Raw genomic sequence first — 26,188 nt, 5'->3', positions numbered from 1 at the left:
TTTATTATTTTCTGCCTCAGCTTGCCAAAGTTATTTATCAGGCATATATGCACATACGTGAGCCTGATATACCAAGGACAATATAGAAATCTCATTAATGATTTTTTCTTACATATTTATAACAGGAAATAGTTAAACAGATTATGCACATTGCACTTTAATAAGAACATAAGAAATAGGAGCAGGAGTAAGCCATACGGCCCCTCGAGCCTGCTCCGCCATTCAAGATCATGGCTGAACTTCGACCTCAACTCACTTTCCTGCCCGATCCCCATATCCCTTGACTCCCTTAGAGTCCAAAGATCTAATCGATCTCAGCCTTGAATATACTCAACGACTGAGCATCCACAGCCTTCTACGGTAGAGAATTCCAAAGATTCACTACCACCTCACCTCAGTCCTAAATGTCCGACCCCTAATTCTGAGACTATGTCCCCTAGTTCTAGACTCTCCAGCCAGGGGAACAGCCTCTCAGCATTTACCCTGTCAAGCCCTCTCAGAATCTTATATATTTCAATGAGATCACCTCTCATTCTTCTAAACTCGAGAGTATAAGCCCATTCGATTCAATCTCTCATCGACTGCTAACAATCTCTCCACATCAACTGTTAGAGTTGACATCTTAATGTTGCATTTCAATACTCATAACAGTGCCTTTCGCTTCAAAAATACTTCTTTAGCTGTGAAGCACTTTGGGATCCTGCGATCGTGAAAGGCATTATATATTTCTTTCTTTCCAAATGTCCTACCCCGTTTCTAAGTTCCTTATTCCTTGGCTCTCTTCTCCACTTCTGTCTCTTCTTCTCTCATTTACTCACTTTCTTCCTTCACTTCTTGATCTCTTTTGCTCTCATATACTCTTGATCTCACATGCTCTCCTCTTTTACTTCTTGCTTTTCTCTTTCACCTCTCACTCCTTCATGCTCCTTCACTTCTTACTCTCCTCTTTCACTCCTTGATCTCTTGCTGTCTTCTTCCACTCATTCTCTCTTGCCCTTCTCTTTCATTTCTCATTCAAGTGATGGAAGGCAAATACATGTATCTTATGAATTAATGTAACATGCTATCCCTGGACAAATGGATAATTCTGCACAACCCAGCAAGAATAACAATTCTCCCCTGGCTTCCATAGACAAAAATTGAAGGTTAAAAGGATTTAGCACTTTACAAAAGATACAACCATTAGGGAATTTCAATACAGAAATAAATTAATTTCCCAGAACAAAAAGAGAAGTGAGGCCAACAGTCTGTAGATTCATAAAGGTCTATCAGAGAATAAATTGTTGTCGCTCTGTTCTTCTGTGGAAGGGAGACTACTCTGGGCACTTGGGAAGACAGGAGATTTACACATCACACTGGCACAGTGCACAAGTGCTGTCATAACATTTGTGTGATACAATGACACATTTGAGGCTGACTTACACCAGTACAGATTGAAACATATTTGCTAGAGGCTTTTAATTGAAGACAATATGCATTTTAAAAGACAAATATTTGACTAATTCTAGTATCACAAATGTAAAACTTTTTAATTGTACAACTTACCTAATTTTGGCAGCGAGTAGCTGACATTAAAGTAATCTTCATAGAATTCCAGCAACCTCTTTGTTATATTTAAAGCATAGTCTCCAGATCCTCTTTGAATAGCATCGGGCCTGGCATACAGTCTCACCTTGGGGGAAGAATATCAATTAGTAAAATTACTCAGAACAGTCATATTGCAAGAATATTTGAACCTAAATAAATGTTAATCTACATGAGACCATTCCTTATCCATCCATATATATGCAGTAAAACAGACATACATGTATGGAATGTTGTAGGTAAATACTTGAGATAACAGGTGCAGGATATCTTCACTGAGTCAGTGCAATACAGTCTGTTCAATGTCTGGTTAACTGGTCTGGTTATCATTCAGTGCTTCAAGTTCAATTTAAACAATGTACTATAAACTGACAGGAGAAAATTGCACTACTGCCAACTAGTATTGTACTGATGAAAACACAAAGATGAGAAATCGATTGGAAGCTTAAATACGCCACAGTAATTTGCTGTTGAGTTATGGAAATGGTATTGCATTTGACCTAAAACAATCAGCTCTATCCATAGTCAATGAAACGTTGTATTGAGCTAACTGTTCACATACACTGCAGACATTTGAATCAAACAGAACCAGAAAGCAATATAAAACAAGGTAATGCTGTAACTGACAGTAAATTTATTTCAAATACAAAATTAGAAGAATTCATCCTAATAGTTTTTCCACAGGAAATCCTCTCTATTGAATCATGGAATCATAAAATGATACAGAACAGAAGGAGGCCATTCGACCCATCATGCCTATGCCGCCTCTTTGAAAGAGCTATCCAATTAGTCCCATTCCCTTGCCCTTTCCCCACAGCCCTGCAAATATTTTCCCTTCAAGTATTTATCCAATTCCCTTTTGAAAGTTATTATTGCATCTGTTTCCACCACCCTTTCAGGCAGTACATTCCAGATCATAACTCGCTGTATTTATAATGTATTGTCAAATATATATTGTTTTCCTCCAACCACATGGCTTACAGTGTTGTCAATCATTGAATCTCACACCAATTCCAATTAGAAGTTCAGTTTGTTAACTATAAATGGTAATATCATATATTGTATGGTATAACATGCTAAGTGGCAGTTTCATTAGAATATGTGTATTCTAATAGGTAATGGCATAACCCATGCCTGATTCAGGATTTATTCTCCCACCATGAAGATTATCTCTGTTCATTTAAAACTGTGGCAGTGGTGTCCCATCGCTGCACTAAAACATCAATCAGCATGTGTTAATCCGATTTAGTCTATCCCCCAATATTTGACTATTTCACAACTTTAAACATTGAAACATACATGAAGCCTGGGTAGTTATGAAGATCCTTGAGGAATACAAACCAACCTCTTGTGTATAGTACCACACGTTTATTAATACATTCTATTAGAAAATCCGCTGTCGAAAATTCTGTATTTTTAATCCTATAAACTCATAGCCAGTGATTCATCATTGTTAAATTCTAATGCAATATTTATTGAGCAGCTTGCAGAATTTCTCAATAAGTTTGCAATTAAACTACACTCTTCAATCACCTCAGAAAATTCAGGCAATATATTGTGAAGTCATTGAAATAGCTCAGCACCCTTACCAATAGGCAAAATTTATTGATATATAATAGCTTCATATAAACCAGATTTCTGAGTTTGTAGTTACAGACACTGTGTGCAGCAGGGCAAATTCTATTTCTTGAGTGGCAGCACAAACTATGTTTTTGTGCCATGACCAGAATACTCCAGTCACCTCCAGCACAGAGCTAGGGAGGTAGCACAAACTATGGAGGGGGGATATTGGTGAAAAAAATGGTTGGGTAAGTTGAACATCAGGAAAACTGGTTTTCTTGTCCTGTTGGTGTCAGGGAAGATAACAGAAATAAAACCAGAATAAACCTGTTCTTTCCTCCTCAGACTGGACATTTTTATAGAATATAAATATAAAAAATGTTTTACACAGCAAGGCAGGATTCTAAATATAATCCATGTTGTTTTCTTTAAAGTTAAAACATTTGGCCGTAAGATCGTTGTTTCAAGAAGTACAAGCATATTCAGGACTGATAGGGATCATCTAAAATGGGGTATGGAGTCTGATCTCTTGTGCAAGAGGAAGGAGAATAACATTCTTTTGGTTATCTTTATTGTATCACTGAACTTAACAATAAAACAGCTCATAGTGTCAGAAACAGGAGCAGAATTTATCCAATGGCTCAAATCTTCACCATGATAAATCAAGGACACAGTGCTTTCTGTCAATACTATTTCAATATGGATTTTACTGAACACATTGGATGTTTTTGCTAAAGTGCAGCTCCTGTCACTTTATACCATGTGAGCCATATGTCTCAATCTGTTCATCTTAATGGACCTATCTAAATGAACTCCAATTATCATTGAAGTTGAGATGAAAAATCTTATAATGGTTTTTGTAGATTTCCAATAAACTACCACATTGCGATATTTTCATGTTAATTTTTTTAATGCATTGTGCACTGCTGTCAGTGTCACCATCAGCTATGTTGGAAAGGGACCAAAAAATACTAATTACAAGCACAGAAAATGCTCAAACTGAGGTTCTGTGTAAGGTTGATGTCCACTGTATTCCTCACATAGTGACTACATTTTCTCTGTGCAATGATGTAGCAAAGTCAATAATCAATTTCTCATAAAATATTTGCTATTTTGCTACAGCTAGCACACAACCAAGCAGATCTTTCCCTTGGTGACTTTCCAATCTCAGCTGTGCCATTGCGGGTGCACTAAACAGTTGTTGGTCAGTTCCCCAATAAAAGAAAAACTCGGAGAAATACCTCCCCGGGGCTGTTCTTGTGCAGCACCTAATGATCAGTCACAGAAAAACACGGGAACCAAAAAAGTAAAAAGGGAAGAAAATGCAAAAAAGAATCTTTCCCATTCAGACCTCGGAGTGGGTTATTTTTGGTTTCTGTTATCTGATTGTTGTATAGAAAATTAAAATTTATATTTGCGCGTGATGGTCCGCACAAACTTGCTGCATGTTTTAATCAAGTTTAATCAAATCTTTCCAATTGAAATTAGAATGTTAAAATAGCTCCACAAGAACATAAGAAATAGGAACAGGAGTAAGCCTTACGACCCCTCGAGCCTGCTCCGCCATTCAATAAGATCGTGGCCGATCTTCTATCTCAACTCCATTTTCCCGCGCTATCCCCTTATCCCTTGATTCCCATAGCGTCCAAAAATCTATCGATCTCAGTCTTGAATATACTCAATGACCGAGCAGCTACAGCCCTCTGGGGTAGAGAATTCCAGAGATTCACTACCCTCTGAGTGCAGAAATTTCTCCTTATCTCAGTCCTAAATGGATGACTACTTATCTTGAGACTACGCCCCCTAGTTCTAGACTCTCCAGCCAGGGGAAACAGCCTCTCAGCATCGACCCTGTCAAGCCTTCCACAGGGACTTCACTGTTCTTGTGATTAAAGCATTAGATTTTTTTTTATATAGCTCTATACATTGACCTGATGAAAGAAAAAGCAGTCTGAAAAAAATTGTTTGAGTGATTTTATTGACTTATTGTTTGGTAGTTGCTGGTTCCAGATTCTGGATTTGGAAAAAAAGTGATTTGATTGGGAGATTGTATGATTCTTGCTCCTTGCTGATTGGTAGCTTTTCCTACTTGTCTAGGGATTGGAAGTGGTTAATAATTACCTTGCATTCAGTCAATGGGATATTTCAGCCAATCAGTATCATTAGTTTATGTGTTTATTTCTGCCATTCTCTAGTTTTTTGCCTTAAGTATACATACACTGAGGTATCTTTGAGGTATGATGGCAACTTTGAGATGTGACCCCCCACCACCCACCATACTTTACACAAGATACTTATATGGATAAGATAGATAATGGGCTGAAAGGTCCTCGAATTCAATGGCAGATTCTGGGAAACAATCAGGCATTGGAGACCCAACAGAGAAAGGAAATCTGTGGGACCCGGATGCATTGGGTCTCCACTTAGAAGAGGCTTCAAATCTTTGCAGGGACCCGGAGCAGGGAGAATTTCCATCCATCCCAAACACTGTCCTTAATGCCAAAGGGGAGAGACCCGAGGGGAAGGATTTCCTACACTGGGATTTTCCTTGGCCCTGGCCTTTCTACTGCCTGGCATGCAGGTCAGCCAAGGGGCAGAAGTGGGGTCCACTGGGATCTCCAGGCTGGCCTGGAAGACACTGGAAATTCTGTATGCGTCTGCTCAGGTTGACCCTCCTATAAAGGCCGTTGATCTGCAAGCACTTGTGGAGATCGTCAGCAGCCATCCAGTGCTGCATTTCCCACCCCTCCTTCAACAGGCATCCAGGATGCACCAATACTGGCAGGGACAATATATGGCGATGTGTTGATCCAGCCCTGACCCTGAATGCTCTGGCGGCATCAGCAGCAGATCGCAGCACTGCTCGCTCCGCCACACATTTCCCAAGGAGCGGGCCCAAGGAAATTAAGGGTCAATATTCAAAACTCCCAAAAATCAAAACATAAGAAAAAAGTAAGGGACTAAAAAATAACTAAAATTAGATCAAAGTCGGTCAATATGTCCATGACGCATAGAAAAAAAATTTTCTTTCAAAAGTAAAAACTAGACTTGCATTTATATAGTGCCTTTCATGGCCTCAGGACGTCCCAAAGTGCTTTTGTAACTACAATTGATAACTAATTAATAGCAGTAAACTAATCTGAAAGACAGTAGCAAATAGAAATACATAGCAGACTCATCAGCAGTTGAAAAGAGTAGATAAGTCAATGTTTTGAGTGGAGACCCTTGGTCAGAATTCAACCTTTTGTTTCTGATGCCTCCAGGTATGGTGGGTATATTTAGCATTTCCGGTTTTATATCAGAATTTCAGCATTTGTCGTTTTTTCTTTTTATCTCTAAATAGCATCACGTATTGTGACATTGTATGATACCAAATCTATTGCAATGCGCAAACGCAAACTTACAGTAACGCCACTGTCGGTAACTGTCTCCTTGTAGGTGAAGTTGCAAATCGCCCAGGCCAGATAGTACGTGGACATTCGAGGTGTTTCCGCAAACTGCTCAGTGACCCATCCTTCTTCCTCAAGAATTGTGGCATCAACAGGCATGTTAGACAGTGCCAAGTAAGTCTCGTGGTGCTTGATGGCAATTTTAAATGTTGCTTTGTATATTGGTTCATCAAAACATGGAAAGGTCTTACGGGCGTGTGTAGGAGAAAACTGTGTAACGGCAAGGTAGCTGGAAGAAAGTGAAAGAAGTTTACTAGGTATCTTCCGTGGGATTTAAAAGCACTATTAAGCTGAGAAATGAAAAAGAGATTATAATTAACTACAGAGATTGCCAAAGGAGTCAGAGATCACGAACAAGCTGACCTACACGCACGAAAATATGCAGTTATAAAGAGGTCGATTTAGCATTTTATTGAGAGTTTTAGGGGTCCTAATGGTATACTGAAACTCAATGCTTATAAAGACTAAATAATTAAAAATGGACCATTTCCAAAACCTGAAAATTACAACAATCTTTGAATATCTGGCTCAAATAAACTTGCAGTGCATTGCAGTACTATCATGTGCCTAGATTTATAAAGGTTTCTTGACTTTAACTGAAGAAAGGAATTTTTTTTCCACAGGCTTGTGACATTTGTTTTGACCATAGGCCCATGAACAGTCATCTTGTTGTTTAATTCTTTTTTTTGTTATGTCTAGGTTTCGGACTACATTATTGAAAGCATGCCTTGCTAGTGGCAACGCACAGAGTCATTTATGACCTCATTGGAACCTTGGGATTGAAATGAATGTGGCTATATCAATCTCAAATTCTCAGCAGTCTATTGAGTTAAAAATAGTTATTTCTTCACTCCACAGACATTACCCTGTTGGCTTCATCTTCCAAATAATTGTTCACATGTATGAGCATTGATTCACTCTCCTCCACTGTTCACAACAAATCATTCTAAGGTGACGTACAATCTGGGAATTTTGCCTGCTCTTCTGTCAGCCACTGCCCTTATCTATCTTGCATTCCAACCTCCAATTCTATCATCTGCACTGCCATAAGTAGACAGTGGGTGGGACTCCAACTGAAGGACGGATTCCATAAGCAGACCAGGTGTCCTTAACAAATCCTGTGCCCTTATACATGTCACGAGGTTTAACATCTTCTAACATTCATCACCAGAAAATATGTCATTATATTCTCTTGTTTATTCTAAAAGTACAAAATTAATATGCTGTCAGACCAATATGTACAGGCTAAAGCAACTTTGGAAAGATTTATTTACAGGTTAAATAATACATAGAAGCAGAAAAAAGAAGATATTTCAAATAGAGTAGCCAGACTTACACAATACTTAAAACTGTTTCAAAACAAATTTAAAAGGTTTGAAATCGTTTTGATCCTTTTCAGTAGCTCCTGAATAACAGTTTCTGATGGAAGCTGTGTGGGGGAATGACTCAGAGCTCATTTTAGCCCCCTCAATTGTAGACGCTAGGCCATTAGAATGTTAACTTTTTATCTACTTAAAAAAGATGTGAACTGACGTTTCCCAGCTATCAGACGTCAAAATGTTCGTTTTTGACACCTGATAGTAACCTGTCTGTTTGGTTTGAATGGGATCAGTGTATAAGGTTACTAATGGCTCAGACATGCTGTCTATGGTTTCCAATACAGATTCCAAGGAAGCACTTGGACTGCATCTTAATCCTTAAAATGATATTTGTCATTTTAAGATCTCCTGTAATATTGTTCATGGGTAGTCCTGAAGTGCAGAACTCAGTTGTGATGTTAAGCTGCTGGCCTGGCTTCAGTCTTTAAGAAAACTTTTCAAGTACTCCCTGTGGGAATTCAGTTGATTGTTGCTGTAAATGAATTGTAGCTGAGGTCAGTTAGATCAGTGTTGTCCAATAGAAATCATTAATTAGCCACATGTGTGGCTACAACAACACTGTTTTAGCCACATGGACTAATTTTAGTAGCAAACACCTTACACACACTCACACAATACAGGTAAATATACATCATGTGTGTATACTTATTTAACAAACATCTACCATCATTTAGTGCAAAAACTTGCAGTCTGTCTCTTTCACCAAAGTTTGGAATCCTGCAATGAACTTATCAGACACAGCACATCGTAATGTAACTTCTAGGTTTTTGTCCAGCAGTTGTGAGCGGTACTTTGACTCAGTGATTGCTGAGAATGTTGACTCACCCATGCTCCCCATCCAGAATGCAAATGGATGCTCCCTGCCTTTTGCCATGACGTGCCCTATTGGAGCTAATTATTAGCTGAGCTTGTTTTCTTCTGCTGGCCTATTCCGATTGGTCGAGCTGACCAAGATGACAACTCCCCTCTCTGTACAGTATTGCTGGTGTTTCCATGGTGCTGAAGTCCGGTATTTTCACTCTTGTTACACACCATTTTAGCAAATAACCAATAAGCAGTAACCAAGGAAGTAATGCACACCCAATGATCAAAAATCCAATGCTCTGCTTTTTGTCTTCCCATTTTACCAACAAATGCAAAAAGGTACACATGCATACACCATGTGAATGAGTATGGAGATGATATGCCCAAAGTGTATATTACTCATTTTTTATTTACCTAAAAAAAAACAATTAGCCACATCTGGATTCCCGATTAGCCACATGGCTAACGTATTGGACAACAATGAATTTAGAGGTCAGCAAACTGCTTGCAAATTTCAGGCTCTAGTTTAATGAACTGGCTTGCTCTTTTTTAAAGATTGTTTTGTATCTAATAAATTATAACATTTCGTGTGTGCGATATCCGGAGTAAGCCAGACGTGAGGTTTATATATTGAAAAAAGATGTTTCATATCAAACACTCTGCTTTTGCCACAAGGTGTTCGACACAAAAGTGTGTGCTTCTGGACTGCCACTAACCATCAGCTCTCTCCTTCAAACGAGACATTAAACCAAGGTCCCGTCTGCCTGTTCAGGTGAACATTAAAAATCCCATAGCAGCACGCAAAGAGCAGAGAGTTCTCCCAGTGTTGTCAACAACATTCACCTTTCAAGCTATGCCACCAAAAAAAAAATCTTGATTAACCAGCTTTTCATCACATTTCTGTTTGTTAAACGTTGCTGACACAAAATGGCTACCACACTGACCTACATTACACTCCACAAGTAATTAATTGTGTGAGTCGCTGCGAGCTTCTAAAGACATGGTAAGGCACTATATAAGTTCAGTAATATTATTGATTTTAAAGCACAAATTGAAGCAGCAAGAACTGACTAATACACACAGCTATTTCCCTTTCCAACACTTAAGATTACGAGGCAATTCAGTGGAAAGCATTCCCCCTTTAACCTTATTTTCAAAAATGGTACATTTCAATGTACAAGAGTGCAATTTTACAAAGTTTACCCATCTTGATCCTGTGATAAAAAAGTAATTAAATACACATTATTCCAACACCTCAGGTTATCCAGGATGTGTTTTTTACAAATATAATGGAAAATAAAGTGATTAGTACAAAAACCACCAGGGAAAAGTTCCCACTGACGCAGATTACAGTGTAAATACTTCTCTGCAGCCAATCAAATTCCCTTTCAATTTACAAAATCTAAATTCCAGGCCACTCAGAGTTTGACAACAATATCATTTTGTGCTCAGTGGTTCGAGGCGGCAGCTCACCACCTTCTCAAGGGCAACTCGGGACGGGCAATAAATGCCGGCCTTGCCAGCAGCACCCACATGCAGAGAATGAATATTAAAAAAATCATATGGTTGGCATTTTACTGAAATACACATGCCCCTTTAATTTTTGAAACTTCTGACACAATTATTACTAAAAATAATTTAATACTAATGTGCATTGCTTCTGAGCCTATATTTTAAGTAAAACTTATAAACTACAGCTCCAGAACAAAAGCAGTTTCATCATTCCCATAAAGTGAACTTTAGGAATGAGAAAGAATGGAGCTCTCCTGGTGGTGAAAATCTACAATGCTTTTCAGCTGAATTCCTGAACACAGCATGCCATAGAACAGAACAGTGGTTTCAAACATTTCTGTGGGGAACTGCCTACAACGCTAGTACGCTCCCAAGGGACCCCCCCCCACCTTACAAATATTGACACAATCTTGAAGACCCCCTTCAGTATTGACACATTCACAAAGATGCCCTGCAAATTGTGACACGCTCCTGAGGACCCCTGCAAATGTTGATATGCTCCCTGCAAAAAATGAGCATACTACAAACGTCTGCAAGACAGTGCCAGCTACCCAAAAGAAAAGGGTGCTATTATTGCAGAAAATATTTAATAGTAAACTGCAACTGAAATAATGGGTTACTAAGTCATCAATACAGATAAAATACCAAAATCTGATGGCAGTGGGCCAGAAAACTGATGACCTCTAGGACCCCCCGGGATTCCCTCGCAGACCCCCCCCCACCATTTCAATCAATGGCAATTTTCCAAGCTGTTGACAACAACTTATATTTATATAGTGTCTTTATTGTAAAGGATATCACAAGGTGCTTTACAGAGGGAGGGGGAAAAGAGACGAAAATAAATAGGAATAAATAAGGGAATAGCCGCCACGTCATGGAGAGAGAGATTAGGAGGCATGACTGAAAGCTTTGTCGCAAAGGTGAGATCTGAGAAGATTTTTCAAGAAGGCAAGAGATGAGAAGCGGAAGGGGTTTATAGGGGAGATTTCCAGAGAGTGGGACTGAGATGGTGCAAGGCTCTGCAACTACCGTTGACTTCAGCTGCTTGGTGCTGTGAATCTGAATCAAAAGCCTCCACCTGTGAGACATTCCCAGTATTTCCACACAAAAATGTTTACAGTTATGAGGAACAATGAGAAAGTCTATCAACTCCCAAGACTTCAGTGCTATGTCTGATTGAATTTTTTTTTGAAAACTTTGAATGCAGTTATGCTGCCACTTTCATGTGATGCAAAGCGGTTGCAAACATGCCTTGATCCAAGAAGTGGCAGTATACCTCAGGAATTACACCCACTCCAGGAAGCCATCTCACACTGCTCTAAGTTTGCACTGGTTGACGATTACTCCAGTTTGATAATAAAGACACATTTGTTCAAAGATCATAGGTGATCCTGGGAACTGTTAATATGGAATTTTTTAATGTTAAAGTCAAAATTATCCCTTAATTTCTCTACAGCAGAGCAAGGAATTGTCATTTTTGTCAGACTTCCTTTCCAAATCATTTTAAGAAATGGTGAACAAATTAGTATTTGCACAAATTGTCAAAAAGCCCTTAATTGAGATGACCAGGCAATGGCCATCTCTAACAAGAGAGAGTCTAATCACCTCCCCTTGACATTCAATGGCATTACCATCGCCGAATCCCCTACCATCAACATCCTGGGGGGTCACCATTGACCAGAAACTTAACTGGACCAGCCACATAAATACTGTGGCTACAAGGGCGGGTCAGAGGCTGGGTATTCAGTGGCGAGTGACTCACCTCCTGACTCCCCAAAGTCTTTCCACCATCTACAAGGCACAAGTCAGGAGTGTGATGGAATACTCTCCACTTGCCTGGATGAGTGCAGCTCCAACAACACAAGAAGCTCGACACCATCCCAGACAAAGCAGCCCGCTTGATTGGCACCCCATCCACCAGCTTAAACATTCGCCCCCTCCACCACTGGCACACCGTGGCTGCAGTGTGTACCATCACAAGATGCACTGCAGCAACTCGCCAAGGCTTCTTTGACAGCAACTCCCAAACCCGCGACCTCTACCACCTAGAAGAGCAAGGGTAACAGGCGCATGGGAACCCCGCCACCTGCACGTTCTCCTCCAAATCTCACACCATCCTGGCTTGGAAATATATCGCCGTGCCTTCATCGCTGGGTCAAAATCCTGGAACTCCCTACCTAACAGCACTGTGGGAGAACCTTCATCACATAGACTGCAGTGGTTCAAGAAGGCGGCTCACCACCACCTTCTCAAGGGTAATTAGGGATGGGCAATAAATACTGGTCTTGCCAGCAATGCCCACATCCCATGAATGAAAAAAAAAACAAGTGACCCGATTTAACCTTAACAATCTGTTTTAACATACATATCCTAATGTGCTGAAGGGTTGTTTCAGGATTGCTTAATGTTACCATTTTGACAGAGGGAGAAAGAAAAAAAAAACAGAAAAACAGAGGCAAACAAGCAAATAAATATTGGCTGAGATGGGAACAAGGAGAAAGAAATACTTAATTTACAACTCAGGAACAGAAAATGCTTTGGGCTGCTAATTGGGCAATTAATCTGCTGAGATTATGTGACTAATTATTACATTCCTTATAAAGTGAAGGGCAAGGCTAGTAGAAGTAGGGAACCTTGGATGACTCGGGAGATTGAGGCCCTAGTCAAAAAGAAGAAGGAGGCATATGACATGCATAGGCAGCTGGAATCAAGTGGATCCCTTGAAGAGTATAGAGATTGCCGGAGTAGAGTTAAGAGAGAAATCAGGAGAGCAAAAAGGGGACATGAAATTGCTTTGGCAGATGAGGCAAAGGAGAATCCAAAGAGCTTCTACAAATACATAAAGGGCAAAAGAGTAACTAGGGAGAGAGTAGGGCCTCTTAAGGATCAACAAGGTCATCTATGTGCGGAACCACAAGAGATGGGTGAGATCCTAAATGAATATTTCACATTGGTATTTACGGTTGAGAAAGGCATGGATGTTAGGGAACTTGGGGAAATAAATAGTGATGTCTTGAGGAGTGTACATATTACAGAGAGGGAGGTGCTGGAAGTCTTAACGCGCATCAAGGTAGATAAATCTCCGGGACCTGATGAAATGTATCCCAGGACGTTATGGGAGGTTAGGGAGGAAATTGCGGGTCCCCTAGCAGAGATATTTGAATCATCGACAGCTACAGGTGAGGTGCCTGAAGATTGGAGGGTAGCAAATGTTGTGTCTTTGTTTAAGAAGGGCGGCAGGGAAAAGCCTGGGAACTATAGACCGGTGAGCCTGACATCTGTAGTGGGTAAGTTGTTAGAGGGTATTCTGAGAGACAGGATCTACAGGCATTTGGAGAGGCAGGGACTGATTAGGAACAGTCAGCATGGTTCTGTGAGTGGAAAATCATGTCTCACGAATTTGATTGAATTTTTTGAAGGGGTAACCAAGAAGATAGATGAGGGCTGTGCAGTAGACGTGGTCTACATGGACTTTAGCAAAGCCTTTGACAAGGTACCGCATGGTAGGTTGTTACATAAGGTTAAATCTCATGGGATCCAAGGTGAGATAGCCAATTGGATACAAAATTGGATTGACGACAAAAGACAGAGGGTGGTTGTAGAGGGTTGTTTTTCAAACTGGAGGCCTGTGACCAGCGGTGTGCCTCAGGGATCGGTGCTGGGTCCGCTGTTAATTGTTATTTATATTAATGATTTGGATGAGAATTTAGGAGGCATGCTTAGTAAGTTTGCAGCTGACACCAAGATTGGTGGCATTGTGGACAGTGAAGAAGGTTATCTAGGATTGCAACGGGATCTTGATAAATTGGGCCAGTGGGCCGATGAATGGCAGATGGAGTTTAATTTAGATAAATGTGAGGTGATGCATTTTGGTAGATCGAATCGGGCCAGGACCTACTCCGTTAATGGTAGGGCGTTGGGGAGAGTTATAGAACAAAGAGATCTAGGAGTACAGGTTCATAGCTCCTTGAGAGTGGAGTCACAGGTGGATAGGGTGGTGAAGAAGGCATTCAGCATGCTTGGTTTCATTGGTCAGAACATTGAATACAGGAGTTGGGATGTCTTGTTGAAGTTGTACAAGACATTAGTAAGGCCACACTTGGAATACTGTGTACAGTTCTGGTCACCCTATTATAGAAAGGATATTATTAAACTAGAAAGAGTGCAGAAAAGATTTACTAGGATGCTACCGGGACTTGATGGTTTGACTTATAGGGAGAGGTTGGATAGACTGAGACTTTTTTCCCTGGAGAGTAGGAGGTTTAGGGGTGATCTTATAGAAGTCTATAAAATAATGAGGGGCATAGATAAGGTAGATAGTCAAAATCTTTTCCCAAAGGTAGGGGAGTCTATAACGAGGGGGCATAGATTTAAGGTGAGAGGGGAGAGATACAAAAGGGTCCAGAGGGGCAATTTTTTCACTCAAAGGGTGGTGAGTGTCTGGAACGAGCTGCCAGAGGCAGTAGTAGAGGCGGGTACAATTTTGTCTTTTAAAAAGCATTTGGACAGTTACAGGGGTAAGATGGGTATAGAGGGATATGGGCCAAGTGCAGGCAATTGGGACTAGCTTAGTGGTATAAACTGGGCGACATGGACATGTTGGGCCGAAGGGCCTGTTTCCATGTTGTAAATTTCTATGATTCTATGATTCTATTATCAAAAAATACTGGGAACTTTGACAAAGATTTAAAAAGCAACAAATACAGTATTTTCTTAATGACAAAACATTAGGAACTATGGAGAAGCAAAGGAATTTGGATGTCCAGGTACACAGCTCATTAAAAGCTAGTTCACTGGTACAAAAAGTAATCAAAACAGCCAACTGATTGTTGTCCTTTATCTCAAGGGGGCTGGAATACAGTGAGGAGGAAGTAATGCTTCAGTTGTACAGAGCCTTGGTCAGACCCCATCAGTTTTGGGCACCGCACCTCAGGATAGAAGTCCACAATATTCAAAGCTCAGGTCACCCAACAAAAAGCCTGAAAATACTTTTATCATGAATAAAAACAACTTGAGTGACTACCAATCAATCAGATAGGAATATCGGATCAAAGATCATCACCCATAAGAACCAAACTTCACCTAAAGCCTGAAGTGAGATTAAAGCCTTGATATTAAAGGCTTTTAGATTTAAAGTAATTGATAGAAGGATTAGATGGGAGCTGAGGAGAAATTTTGTCACCCAGAGGATGGTGGGGGTCTGGAACTCACAGCCTGAAAGGGTGGTAGAGGCAGAAAATATCAACTCATTTAAAAAGTACTTGGATGTGCACTTGAAGTGCCGTAACCTACGGGGCTACAGACCAAGTGCTGGAAAGTGGGAGTAAGCTGGATAGCTCTTTTTCGGCCGGTACGGACATGATGGGCCGAATGCCCTCCTTCTGTGCCATAACTTTCTATGATTGTATGATTATTTCATGGTACCTGCTTTATTCAGTTACATCTTGTAGGCCACTGAGCTCCACGTTATCTAACTATCAAGGCATTTGCACGGAAAGGTTGATGACCACAGCTTAATCCTTGCAAGATTGTTAAATAATTTACAGCTAATATGGCCAGTATATATTATAACCTGATAACTACTGAGCATTTATCATTTCGGAGCCAACACATTTTGGTTGGAGAATTACAGACTGCAAGCAAATTGATTAGATTTTAATGATTTACAAAAGTAAAAAATTACCACAATAATACTTTGCAATTTTAGTCATGAAAATGCAACGGTCTGAAAGAGGCTTATTATTCTGGAGGCAAGTAATTTCCCCTTTTACATGCTGATGGCTCTGCTGTGTATTTCTAACATTTTGCTTTTTTGTTTCAAAGTTTTTATGAGCATTATTATGCCAAGATCAGAATTTCAGACTGGGAAGGATGCTGAGACCTACTGACTGTGGTAGCAGTCAGCTGAAAACAGGCCCACTAGGTACGCCATCTGATCAAGGCCAGGAAATTCCTCGGAGCTGCTCCTGCTCCGCTGCCGTAAGTTCGCCAGAAGTGCAGTGGGTAAACGGGTTTCCGCCACACTTAGAGCGAAGTTACGGTGACAGAGCAGGGGCAGCTCCAATTAACTTCTCAGCCCAAGTCTTTTCCAGCTGAAATGGTAGGTCTCAATACAGATGCTTTTTGACAGGCACCAGTCAGAGTATCTCCTCTCACATTGTTGTTCTAAGAAGTACTTTACATTTTCACCAGAGAAATATTCCCCTTTAAATTATAATTTCAACCTTCATATGATATGGTTTGTTTAGTTTTTGAAAGGTGACCTGTTTACTTCATTGAAGCCACAGTGCACTTTTCTTAAATGTATACTAAACGTCCATCCACATTCATCCAGGATGTGACATGAAGTATGCTCTCACGGTTAAATCTACTTTATATTTATAATAATAGGAGTTTCAGCCAAATTAAGGAAGTTAGAGCAGAAGTTTCCAAGCTTTCTGAAAGGAAGATTGTCTGAATTAATTTGATCAGAACTTGGGGATAGCAAGCGCAGAATATTGGGGTAAAAATTCCTCAGGACGCTCTGGTGTAGCAACACTGCAAATGCACTTGGGAAGATTTCTTTTGGATCACATGAATTTCTGGATGAAAAAGACCAAGGTCCATCTAGTTCGCCTTCTACCATCCCTGTAGTCGCATGCTACAACAATAATGGAGTTGATGTCTAATCAAGGCAGTCAATCTATATCAATTAGTCTACAACAGAATCAGACATGGGGCAAGATAAACCTGCCAGTGGTGAATAGCTTTCAGAACCATAGCTTCAAAGTTACCTGTTTCTCTGAAATGTGCTGCATTTTTCATGTCTCAAATACACCATCCACAATATTATCTTCTGAAAGAAATCTATCTAATTTGTATACCTAACAAACATCTACCACCACTCAGTGTGAACTTTGCAGCATCAACTGGCATGAATGTATCAGAAACAGCACATCTTAGTGTAACTTCTAGGTTTTTGTCCAGCCGTTGTGAGCGATACTTTGACTTTATCAATTGTAAACAATTTTACAACACCAAGTTATAGTCCAGCAATTTTATTTTAAATTCACAAGCTTTCGGAGGCTACCTCCTTCCTCAGGTGAACGATGTGCTACCTCCTTCCTCAGGTCCACATCGTTCACCTGAGGAAGTAGGAAATCATTTGCCTGAGGAAGGAGGAAATCTCCGAAAGCTTGTGAATTTAAAATAAAATTGCTGGACTATAACTTGGTGTTGTAAAATTGTTTACAATTGTCAACCCCAGTCCATCACCGGCATCGCCACATCTTGACTTTATCAGAGTGATTGTTGAGACTGATGAGTCGCACCAGACCCGCTCCTGTTGCCCATCCAGAACGTAGTTAGATGCTGCTTGCTCTTTGCCATGACGTGCCCTGTTGGAGCGGCTCATTATTGGTTAGGCTTGCTTTCTTTTACTGGCTTGGGGCAGTTACAATGACAGCTCCCCTCTCCATATGATGTTGCTGGCATTTCCATTGTGCTGAAGTTTGACATTTTTACCAGCGCTACACACCACTTCAGCAGCTAACCAAAAAGCAGTAACCAAGGAAGTAAAGCACACACAACAATTAAAAAACATTCACACTCTACTTTCCATCTTGCCATTTTACCAACAAATGCATAAATAGGTTAAAGTACAGGTGCATTTGCCGTGCGAATGTAAGTATTGAAATCACATGCCCACGACAATGTCTATTACTCTTTTTAACTAATCAAAAATGCAATTAGCCACGTTTATATTCCCAATTAGCCACATGTGGCTAGTGGCTAATGTACTGGACAACACTGGTCTATTCCAAGTGTGGCACATGAAGTGCGATGCCAAAATGTGACCCAGGAAGTGTAGATGGCACATTTGCATCTAGCATGCATCCATCACAGCAACATTATCCATTGCACAAAACATCATGATTAGTTGCAAGCAAGTTATTCAATTCACGATTTCAATCATAGCAGTTAATGATTCTATTATATAATAATATATACTACATCACATACTATAACATTTTTGTCATTAGAAAACAACGTACTCTACTATTCACTGAACAATACCATGGGGGAAATCTATTAGTATATATAAAAACACTGCATACCTGTGTCTGTCATGCTTCAAGTATCACGCTGCCACACATGCAAATTTCTGTCGCACTTTAAAAAAGTACAAAAAAGCTAGTCTGACCTCTAATTAACCTGAGCATCTGTTAAGACTAATGAGCTTTTAATTGATCTGAGCCAGGAAAAGCAATTACAGCTTGTAGCCTTAAAGGACCACACTACTACACTTTAGCAGCAGAGTAACACATCAAGCTTTGCATAGTGTAATGCCCTTGTTTTTGTAAAGCAACCATTCCTCTGACTATTCTAAGCAGCACCAGGAGATCTGCTAGTGGTATTATCATTATGGTAAATCCAGTGATACTGCCATATTTCCATTGTTATTTACCAGGGTAAAACCACATTTTGTAATGATTTGCATGATTACTTATCCAGTGCTAATATTGTTATCTTTCCATTTTTCACTTAATTCTCGATCTGAAGTGAAAATAACCAATTTATACTGCTGAATTCCTCTCAAAGCAATATTTAGAAATGTTCACTCTTGTTCTTGAGCTCTATGTACTGTTTCATAACATCTTTATCATGCACATTATGCATGATATAATGTTTATTACTCTTGTGTCACAGTATCTCAACTGAAACACATTTTTCCTAATAGCCACATTCATCTGAAAGTTTCCTGCACCCAAGGGACTGTTCCTATATTACTTTTTCCCAATTGTTGGACAGCTAATAATATTTAATAGAGGCCCCACTTTAAACCCAATAAACAGCAGCACAATATCAAAGTCTCCACTAAACGCTGTCAGTCCAGAGTCCATTTCCAAGCCAATTGAAGCAACCACATCTGACCCATTAATGCTAAAGCAATTTACATGACCAAAGTAAAACAGACCTGTCTATCTGCTTATCTTTCCCAGCTGAGGCATGACCATCAGCCACACAAAAATACATTGCCCTGGAATTCATACTGAGATCCAGGTGAACCTATGGAATTCAGAATCTTGTCTCTATGGAGGGAAGACGACAAGTTATTTTGTATATTTTCCCATTCTCTGTTTTTATCTTTATTTTCTTTGTTACTGAAGGCAGTGCTTCATGCTGGGTTTTAGTAACTGTAGAAAATCTGGGTCAACTCATTTCAGACATGTGAGCATGTTGGAGCCTCTTTCATGATTAGTCCCAGTGTGACCCACACCAGTTAACAGTAATGTAATAACCGTTTGTGTTCTTTTCTTTTTGGGGCTAATTTTCAACTTACCACCGGCATTAGGATTACCGGTGTAAAACTGGCATTGTGGGACGGGTGCCCATTATACAAACTGCCTGATTTAAATTGGCAATGCAATAATGGAGGATAAAAGAGCAGAAAAAACACCTTTAAAAATATAAGATGGGGGAGCACTTAATTGGCCGGAAATTTCCTCGGAGGTGCTCCCACTCCATCACGGTAACTTCACCAGACGTACGTCAGAAACCCTGTTTACATGCATAAACAAGGTTTATGCTGCTATTCGGGTAAAGTTACGCAAGCGGAGCGGGAGCAGCTCTGAGGAAACTCCCAGCCATTATTTCACAGCACACAATCCTGCAACAGCACTGGTTATAATGGGAAACAAATGCACAACTTAGAACTTAATGTTATAACTTACAAATTAACATTACATGCTGTATAGGTTATATGAGATAAGTTTAATCCTTTTTGTTCCACTTGTTAGACTGATCTGAAAGAACTCAGACACTTGATTAATGTGGATTTGTTATTGACACGAAAAGGAGCTGCAAAAATAATACATATTCAGTTTTCTCAATAGGGGATCTAATTAGAGATGTCTAGTATGTGCTCTTCATGCTCTATAGTTTTGTTTTTTTGTCATTAACAGCAACCAAATGATTTTTCCTTACATACTTATTTGTTAGTATTTGAGCTCACAACATGCTGCGACCTTGTTGGAACCTCTACATCCATTGCACTAAACTATAAACACGGGTAGTATTCATATATGCACCTGTTACAAATTTGAGGCTTACCACAGATACATTCTTGAGTTGAGTGGCAACCGTGGCTCCCATAAGTAGAATCCCACACCTACGTGCCAGAGTTGACTTACACGGCCCAGTATCTACTTATACAATAGTGTCACTCAAGCGTGTAACAATAGATGTCCCTGTATTAAAACTGGATAGCCACGTGGAGAAGGATAGAATACTAGAGCCTGGTCTTTAACTGCTTCCAAGCCTTTATTCAGAGATTCCCCTTACACACGCACCACACCCTAGATAAGCTCTTCTATCAAAAGGATACAAGAGAGTCCCTAATTGATACCCACCATCTGAATACAACTGACACACACTGATATAAATCATACAACTAACAGGTTCCCTTCTCTCTCTAAATAAAAAAAAATAAACTTTATATATACACATTACAAACAAAAATTTCAAAAAAATCAAAACCTTCCATACTCTTTACAACTTATATTATTCAGCACATTACATTGTGAGGCAACCCTTCTCCAGGACCCCTTATAATTCCTTTGTACATGTACCGCTTTTAATAAAACAATCCGTCAGTTGATGGCTTGAATTCACCCATTTGATTTTAGAGATTTCCTTTCATTCCAGCATTTGTTTCAAGCCAGCAAGGTCAATCAGTAATCTCTTCTCACTCACATTTTTCATACAGTGTACATTATCCCACAATGAACGATTGTCTACATAACATTCAATGGGTATACTATCTTCAGTATTCCCATTGTAAAGGATGTCACTCAAAATATTTGCCAAATAGAATCCCATATCCACTGTGTCGACAAGAGCCAGTGTTTCCACAGCCAGAGTACTTTTAACAATCCTTTTCATTTTTTTTAAGCTTCCCAAGCTAAAGGACAACATTTCCCATTCTCACCCATAAGAAACACTATGAAACCAGCTGCACTAGAATACCCATCAGGAAGATTAGCATGTGAAGCATCGCTAAAGATAACTAGCTTCATTCTCTTTGGGTCACCTAAAGATGGGAATTTAAGTACACATTTATCTATATTTAATTTTTGTAATGTTTTATTTGCCCTTAAAACATTCTCTACTATGGGATGTTTCACTGAAGTACTTAGCTCCAACACATCAAAACTAGCATCTGGTCTAGTCCCAGTGCTCAACCAGTTCAACTGACCAATCAAGCTTCATAATTGCTCTGTCGCTTCTTTAGATATAACATCACCTTTCTGTGATGACCTGGTACAATTCACCGGGATGAGAGTAACACTCTCTAAATAGGACTGTTGATTTAAAATTATACCAGACCCATTCTGCTTAGTATCTAAACCAATATATTTAAAAAAGCCCCACAGGCCTGACTCCCAATTTTAAATTCTACTCTAATCTTATTAATGACGAATCTCAAATTCCGCATTGCCACCCCATAAGAAATCATCAACAATGCATCATGAAGATGCCTGAAAGTTTTTCATTATGGTACCAATAACACATTGCGGGATCTGATTTTAGTTGAACACAACCTATTTTCAGCAAAACAGGTATCACCAAAAAATACCAAACCCTGGAAGCATCATTCAGGCCATAGGCGCATTTGTTCAGTTTCCAGTTTTCCTTCCGTATCTGCTGCCATTTTAGGTGGTTTCAGAATTACTTCCCTCTGAAAAGTATCGCCCTGCAGAAATGAGGCTTTTATGTCAATTGACCTACAATCCCATGAAAATGTTGGCAAAAGAGCCAAAAAGATTTTTGATATTACCTTTCCAGCAGTGGGAGAATCCACTCGAACATCTGTATCACCCAGTTTCTCTTCAAAATCCCTAGCTACCAACCTCGCTTTAACCTTACAAGTCCCATCTGGACATTTACGTACAAACCCATCTACGTGACAAAGTTAGTTAGCCCTTATCTATTACCTCAGAATAAACGCCAAATTCTTTCCAACTATCCAACTCCCTTTGTTTTTCCTCTCTTACTCTTATATCCTCAAGTTTATTGGCAGCCACCAAAACTTCACGATCATGAGGACTTCTGCTTCTAGTTCTGTTACATGACTGTTCTGTGGTCTTTGTTTCATTGTCTGACCTAGTCAGTCAATCTACATCCTCTACTTCCACTTCTATATCTGTAGGGACTAGTACTGCGCGATCTCCCTCTTTCATCTCTAATTCGTAATCGTTTTCTGATGTGAGATTCACTTCCGGACTCCCTATCCTTATTTGAAACCTGGATTGGGGCCTGCGTTTAGTGTCTGGAACATTTCAAAACCATCGAATCTTCCATTCTTTGTGTCACAGCGGAAAACCCCATGAAGGCTGAAGGGAATGATTGTTTCCTCAGGAATTTTTCTAAGACAGCAGACATTTGATCCAACAGAGTCTCCTTTTCCGAGAACTTGATGTCAGTTGGGACCACTTGCCTGTCCACGGGACACCTTAGCACAATCTAGTAATTTAAACGCTAGTACCGATTCAGGGATTCCCAATTTGAACTTTGTCAACCTTTTGTACAATTTGTTAAAGTCCATGATATACTCTTTCTGTGAATGACTGTCCATTTTGCGAAATCTATCAAATGCTGACCAGGCCTCATAGGCCTGTAATAGGTCATCTTTCTTGTAGATTTGACCCAGAAATTCTAGTTGAAAAGGTAAAACCTTCATCATTATCCAATAGATCCGCATCCATCTCAGAAAATACCTCACTTCTGATTTTACTTCTTTCGGAGACTTTCTCCTTCGTCAGGTGAGTGTGGACTTCCTTGAAGGTTACCGCATATATAGTCAGAGAACAATGCCTGGTGATTACAGATAATCTTTCCAACTGCCCGTTATCAAGGCAATCAGACAGAGAGACAGTACATACACGACTACTGAATATACAAACGGTCCGAACCCAAAGACTCTCTCTCTGGGCCCGATTTTAGCACCGGGTTTCGGGTGCGTTCTCGGCGGGGGGACCTCGAAAATCCCGATATCAAGGTGTGTGACCGGATCGCGCCTCGATCCCGGCCACTTCCGGGTTCCGCGCTGACGTGCGGGGGTGCGTGCGCAGCCCCCGCTGGTGGGAATCCCGCAGGCAATTAAAGCCAGCGGGATGCCACATTAAATGACCTGATTCAGCTGTCTTATTAGGAAGTGTGGGATTTTACCTTCAACTCAGACTGTTTCACATACTGGAAAAACAGTCTCACTCCAAACGGACGTGTTGCAGCCAGCAGCCTGTGGCAACTACCAAGGTGCACTCCACGGGGGGGGGGGGGGGAGACCCCTCACCAACGCAGGAGGCCACTCCGTTAAATTCGGGCAACTCCTGCCCTCCACCACCGCCCTCCAAGCCAGAAGAAACCCCGACGTGGAACCGCAGCCCCAGTGCGAGGAAACACCTACCTACCGTGCACAACCCCTCAGACCAGCATCTGCCAGATGGGGGCCGCTTCGACATCCTCGGAGGATGAACAGCATCACCAGCCCCAGCAGCCTCGCAGTCCACGCCGTCCGCCTCATCAACGTGGAGCCCCCCAACACGGTGCTGCGGCACACCCACCTGCACAGCAGGAGGGAGGGCAACCGCAGAGAGAGATGCGTCGCAGGAGGCACTACCCTCCGCACAGGGTGTACAGAGCGAGGCTCAGCTTCATGGACTCCTCCGAGGAGCAGTGCATACGGAGGCTCAGAGTCAATCGCCAGGTAGTCGCCGACAACTGCAGCCTCCTTAATGACGAGCTGCTCCCGGATGGACCAAGCAGCATCTTCCTACCCGTCGCCGTCAAAGTCACCACTGCCCTCAACTTCTTCGCATCTGGATCCTTCCAGGGTGCCACCGGGGACATCACCGGGGTCTGCCAGTCCTCTGCACACAAGTGCATAAGGCAGGTCACCGATGGTTTGTTCCACAGGGCCTCGCACTACATCAACTTCGCCATGGACGAGCGCAGCCAGATGGAGAGGGCGGTTGGATTCCATGCCATGGCCGGCTTCCCACGGGTGCAGGGTGTAATCGACTGCACCCACATCGCAATACGGGCACCACTGCATGAGCCAGGGCTGTTCATCAACAGGAAGGGGTATCACTCCATGAACGCCCAGCTCATCTGTGACCACCGCCAGAGATTCCTACACGTGTGCGCCAGATACCCCGGCAGCTGCCACGATGCCTTCGTCCTCAGGGAGTCCACCGTCCCGCCCCTCTTCCACGCACCCAACACCGGCAACGGCTGGCTCCTCGGCGACAAGGGGTATCCCCTGCACACGTGGCTCATGACACCTCTGAGGAACCCCATCACCGAGCCGGAGCGTCGATACAATGACAGCCACATTGCTACCAGGTCTACAATTGAGCAGGCTATAGGGCTGCTCAAGATGCGCTTCAGGTGCCTTGATCGTTCTGGGGGAGCGCTCCAATACATGCCATTCAGAGCGGGACGAATCATAGTTGTCTGCTGTGCCCTGCACAACATGGCACTACAGAGAGGGGTGCCGCTGGAGGAGGCCCCATCCACACCCGCCACCCACATTGAGGACGACGACGACGATGAGGAGGAGGAGGGGGAGGAGGAGGACGCGCGAGAGGATGATGAACGACCCATGCGCCGAACACCGGCTCACCAGGATGCTCGCCGGGCCAGGGAGGCACTCATACGTCAACGGTTCTCCTAGAGTCAGACAGTCTGAGGCGTTCACATCTCATCACCTGCACATACGAGGGGCCATACCAGCCCCCTCCACTGAAGAGTGTTGCCAGTAATCCTGCACCCACAGCAGTGTGCCCAATGGGCGGCAGCAGGTGTTCGTCGTCATGATGGACCGCACGGAACGCACCTATTGCACAAGCCGCGGAAGAATGGACGAGAGGCGGCAGGAGTGGTGAGAACGATTGTGTTTAATATGTACATGGTGAACGACTATAAACAAAAAGTGTACAACTGAACAGACACCCTGGTGCATTCCCTTTGTGCTTATAACGCCCTTGGCTTTCGTTTCCGGGTACCCCTACGTGGTGCTACCCCTGTGGCTCCAGCAGAGGTAGTGGCAGGTTGCTCCTGTTCTTGCCCTGACCGGGTAGATGCTTTGGGCCGACGGCCCCTGGGTTTCGGTGCCCGTGAGGGCACCTCCACAGACTGCTCCTCGTGCACCGGGGCAGGGGCAGACTCGGCCACCTGGAGAGGAGGCACCATTGCGGGTACTGGTTGAGAGGGGGGCAACGGGTGGGACATGGGGGCACCTTGAGTAGCGTCCCCGCTTCCATGTCCCCGTTCACCATCATCCCTCTCGTGGCCTCGGCCCACATCACCCCTTCCACCCTGCTGGACAACAGTTTGGATGGCATGTGTGAGGCCTTGCAAGGCCACCCCTAGTGTATCCGTCAGCCTGTTTATGGCGGCGGAATGTTGCTCACCCTGAATCCGTACAGCCGTTGTCAGGGCCTGCACGGACTTGATGTTCAGCTGTGCGTGACGCTCGAGGGAGGCCAGCCTGTCCTCCACCGCAGACGTTCCCGCACCTACCCGCGACACTATGTCGCCGATACCCTCCTGTACCTGCGCCACCAATGCCCGCATGCAGGAGTTGGACTCCTCCATCACCTGCGCGATCGTGGACAATGCGCGTGGCACCTCTCCCAGTACCTCGGCAATGTGCTGGTGCCCCTCGACGACTCTCCTTTTGACTGGTGGCCCCCTGGGTTCAGCATCTGGGTCCGGCTGAGCAGAGCCTGGAGATGAGTGCTCCCTCCGTCGCGGACCCTCCGCGGCTGCCCCTGCCACCAGGGTCTGCTCATGCTCACACGTGCGCGGTGAATCACCATGTGCAACCCCAACTAGTTGGCGAGGTGGACCCACCGA

At 42.2% G+C, this 26,188-nt stretch overlaps 1 protein-coding gene across 1 annotated transcript in view; it reads right to left on the bottom strand.

The window, feature by feature from the left end:
- LOC137334626 (thyrotropin-releasing hormone-degrading ectoenzyme-like) overlaps positions 1 to 26,188 on the bottom strand; it is a 102,864-nt gene that overhangs the window by 64,898 nt on the left and 11,778 nt on the right. The window contains exons 3-4 of the mRNA XM_067999446.1: positions 6,549 to 6,822; positions 1,546 to 1,672 (exon numbers count right to left, since the gene is read on the bottom strand). Coding sequence (XP_067855547.1) covers positions 1,546 to 1,672; positions 6,549 to 6,822 — 401 coding nt within the window. The remainder of the gene's footprint in view (positions 1 to 1,545; positions 1,673 to 6,548; positions 6,823 to 26,188) is intronic.

Source organism: Heptranchias perlo, chromosome 18, assembly GCF_035084215.1.
Source record: "Heptranchias perlo isolate sHepPer1 chromosome 18, sHepPer1.hap1, whole genome shotgun sequence".
Classification (NCBI taxonomy): domain Eukaryota; kingdom Metazoa; phylum Chordata; class Chondrichthyes; order Hexanchiformes; family Hexanchidae; genus Heptranchias; species Heptranchias perlo.
Note: the sequence above shows the minus strand (reverse complement) of the source record. Positions and strands in the feature narration are given on the sequence as shown.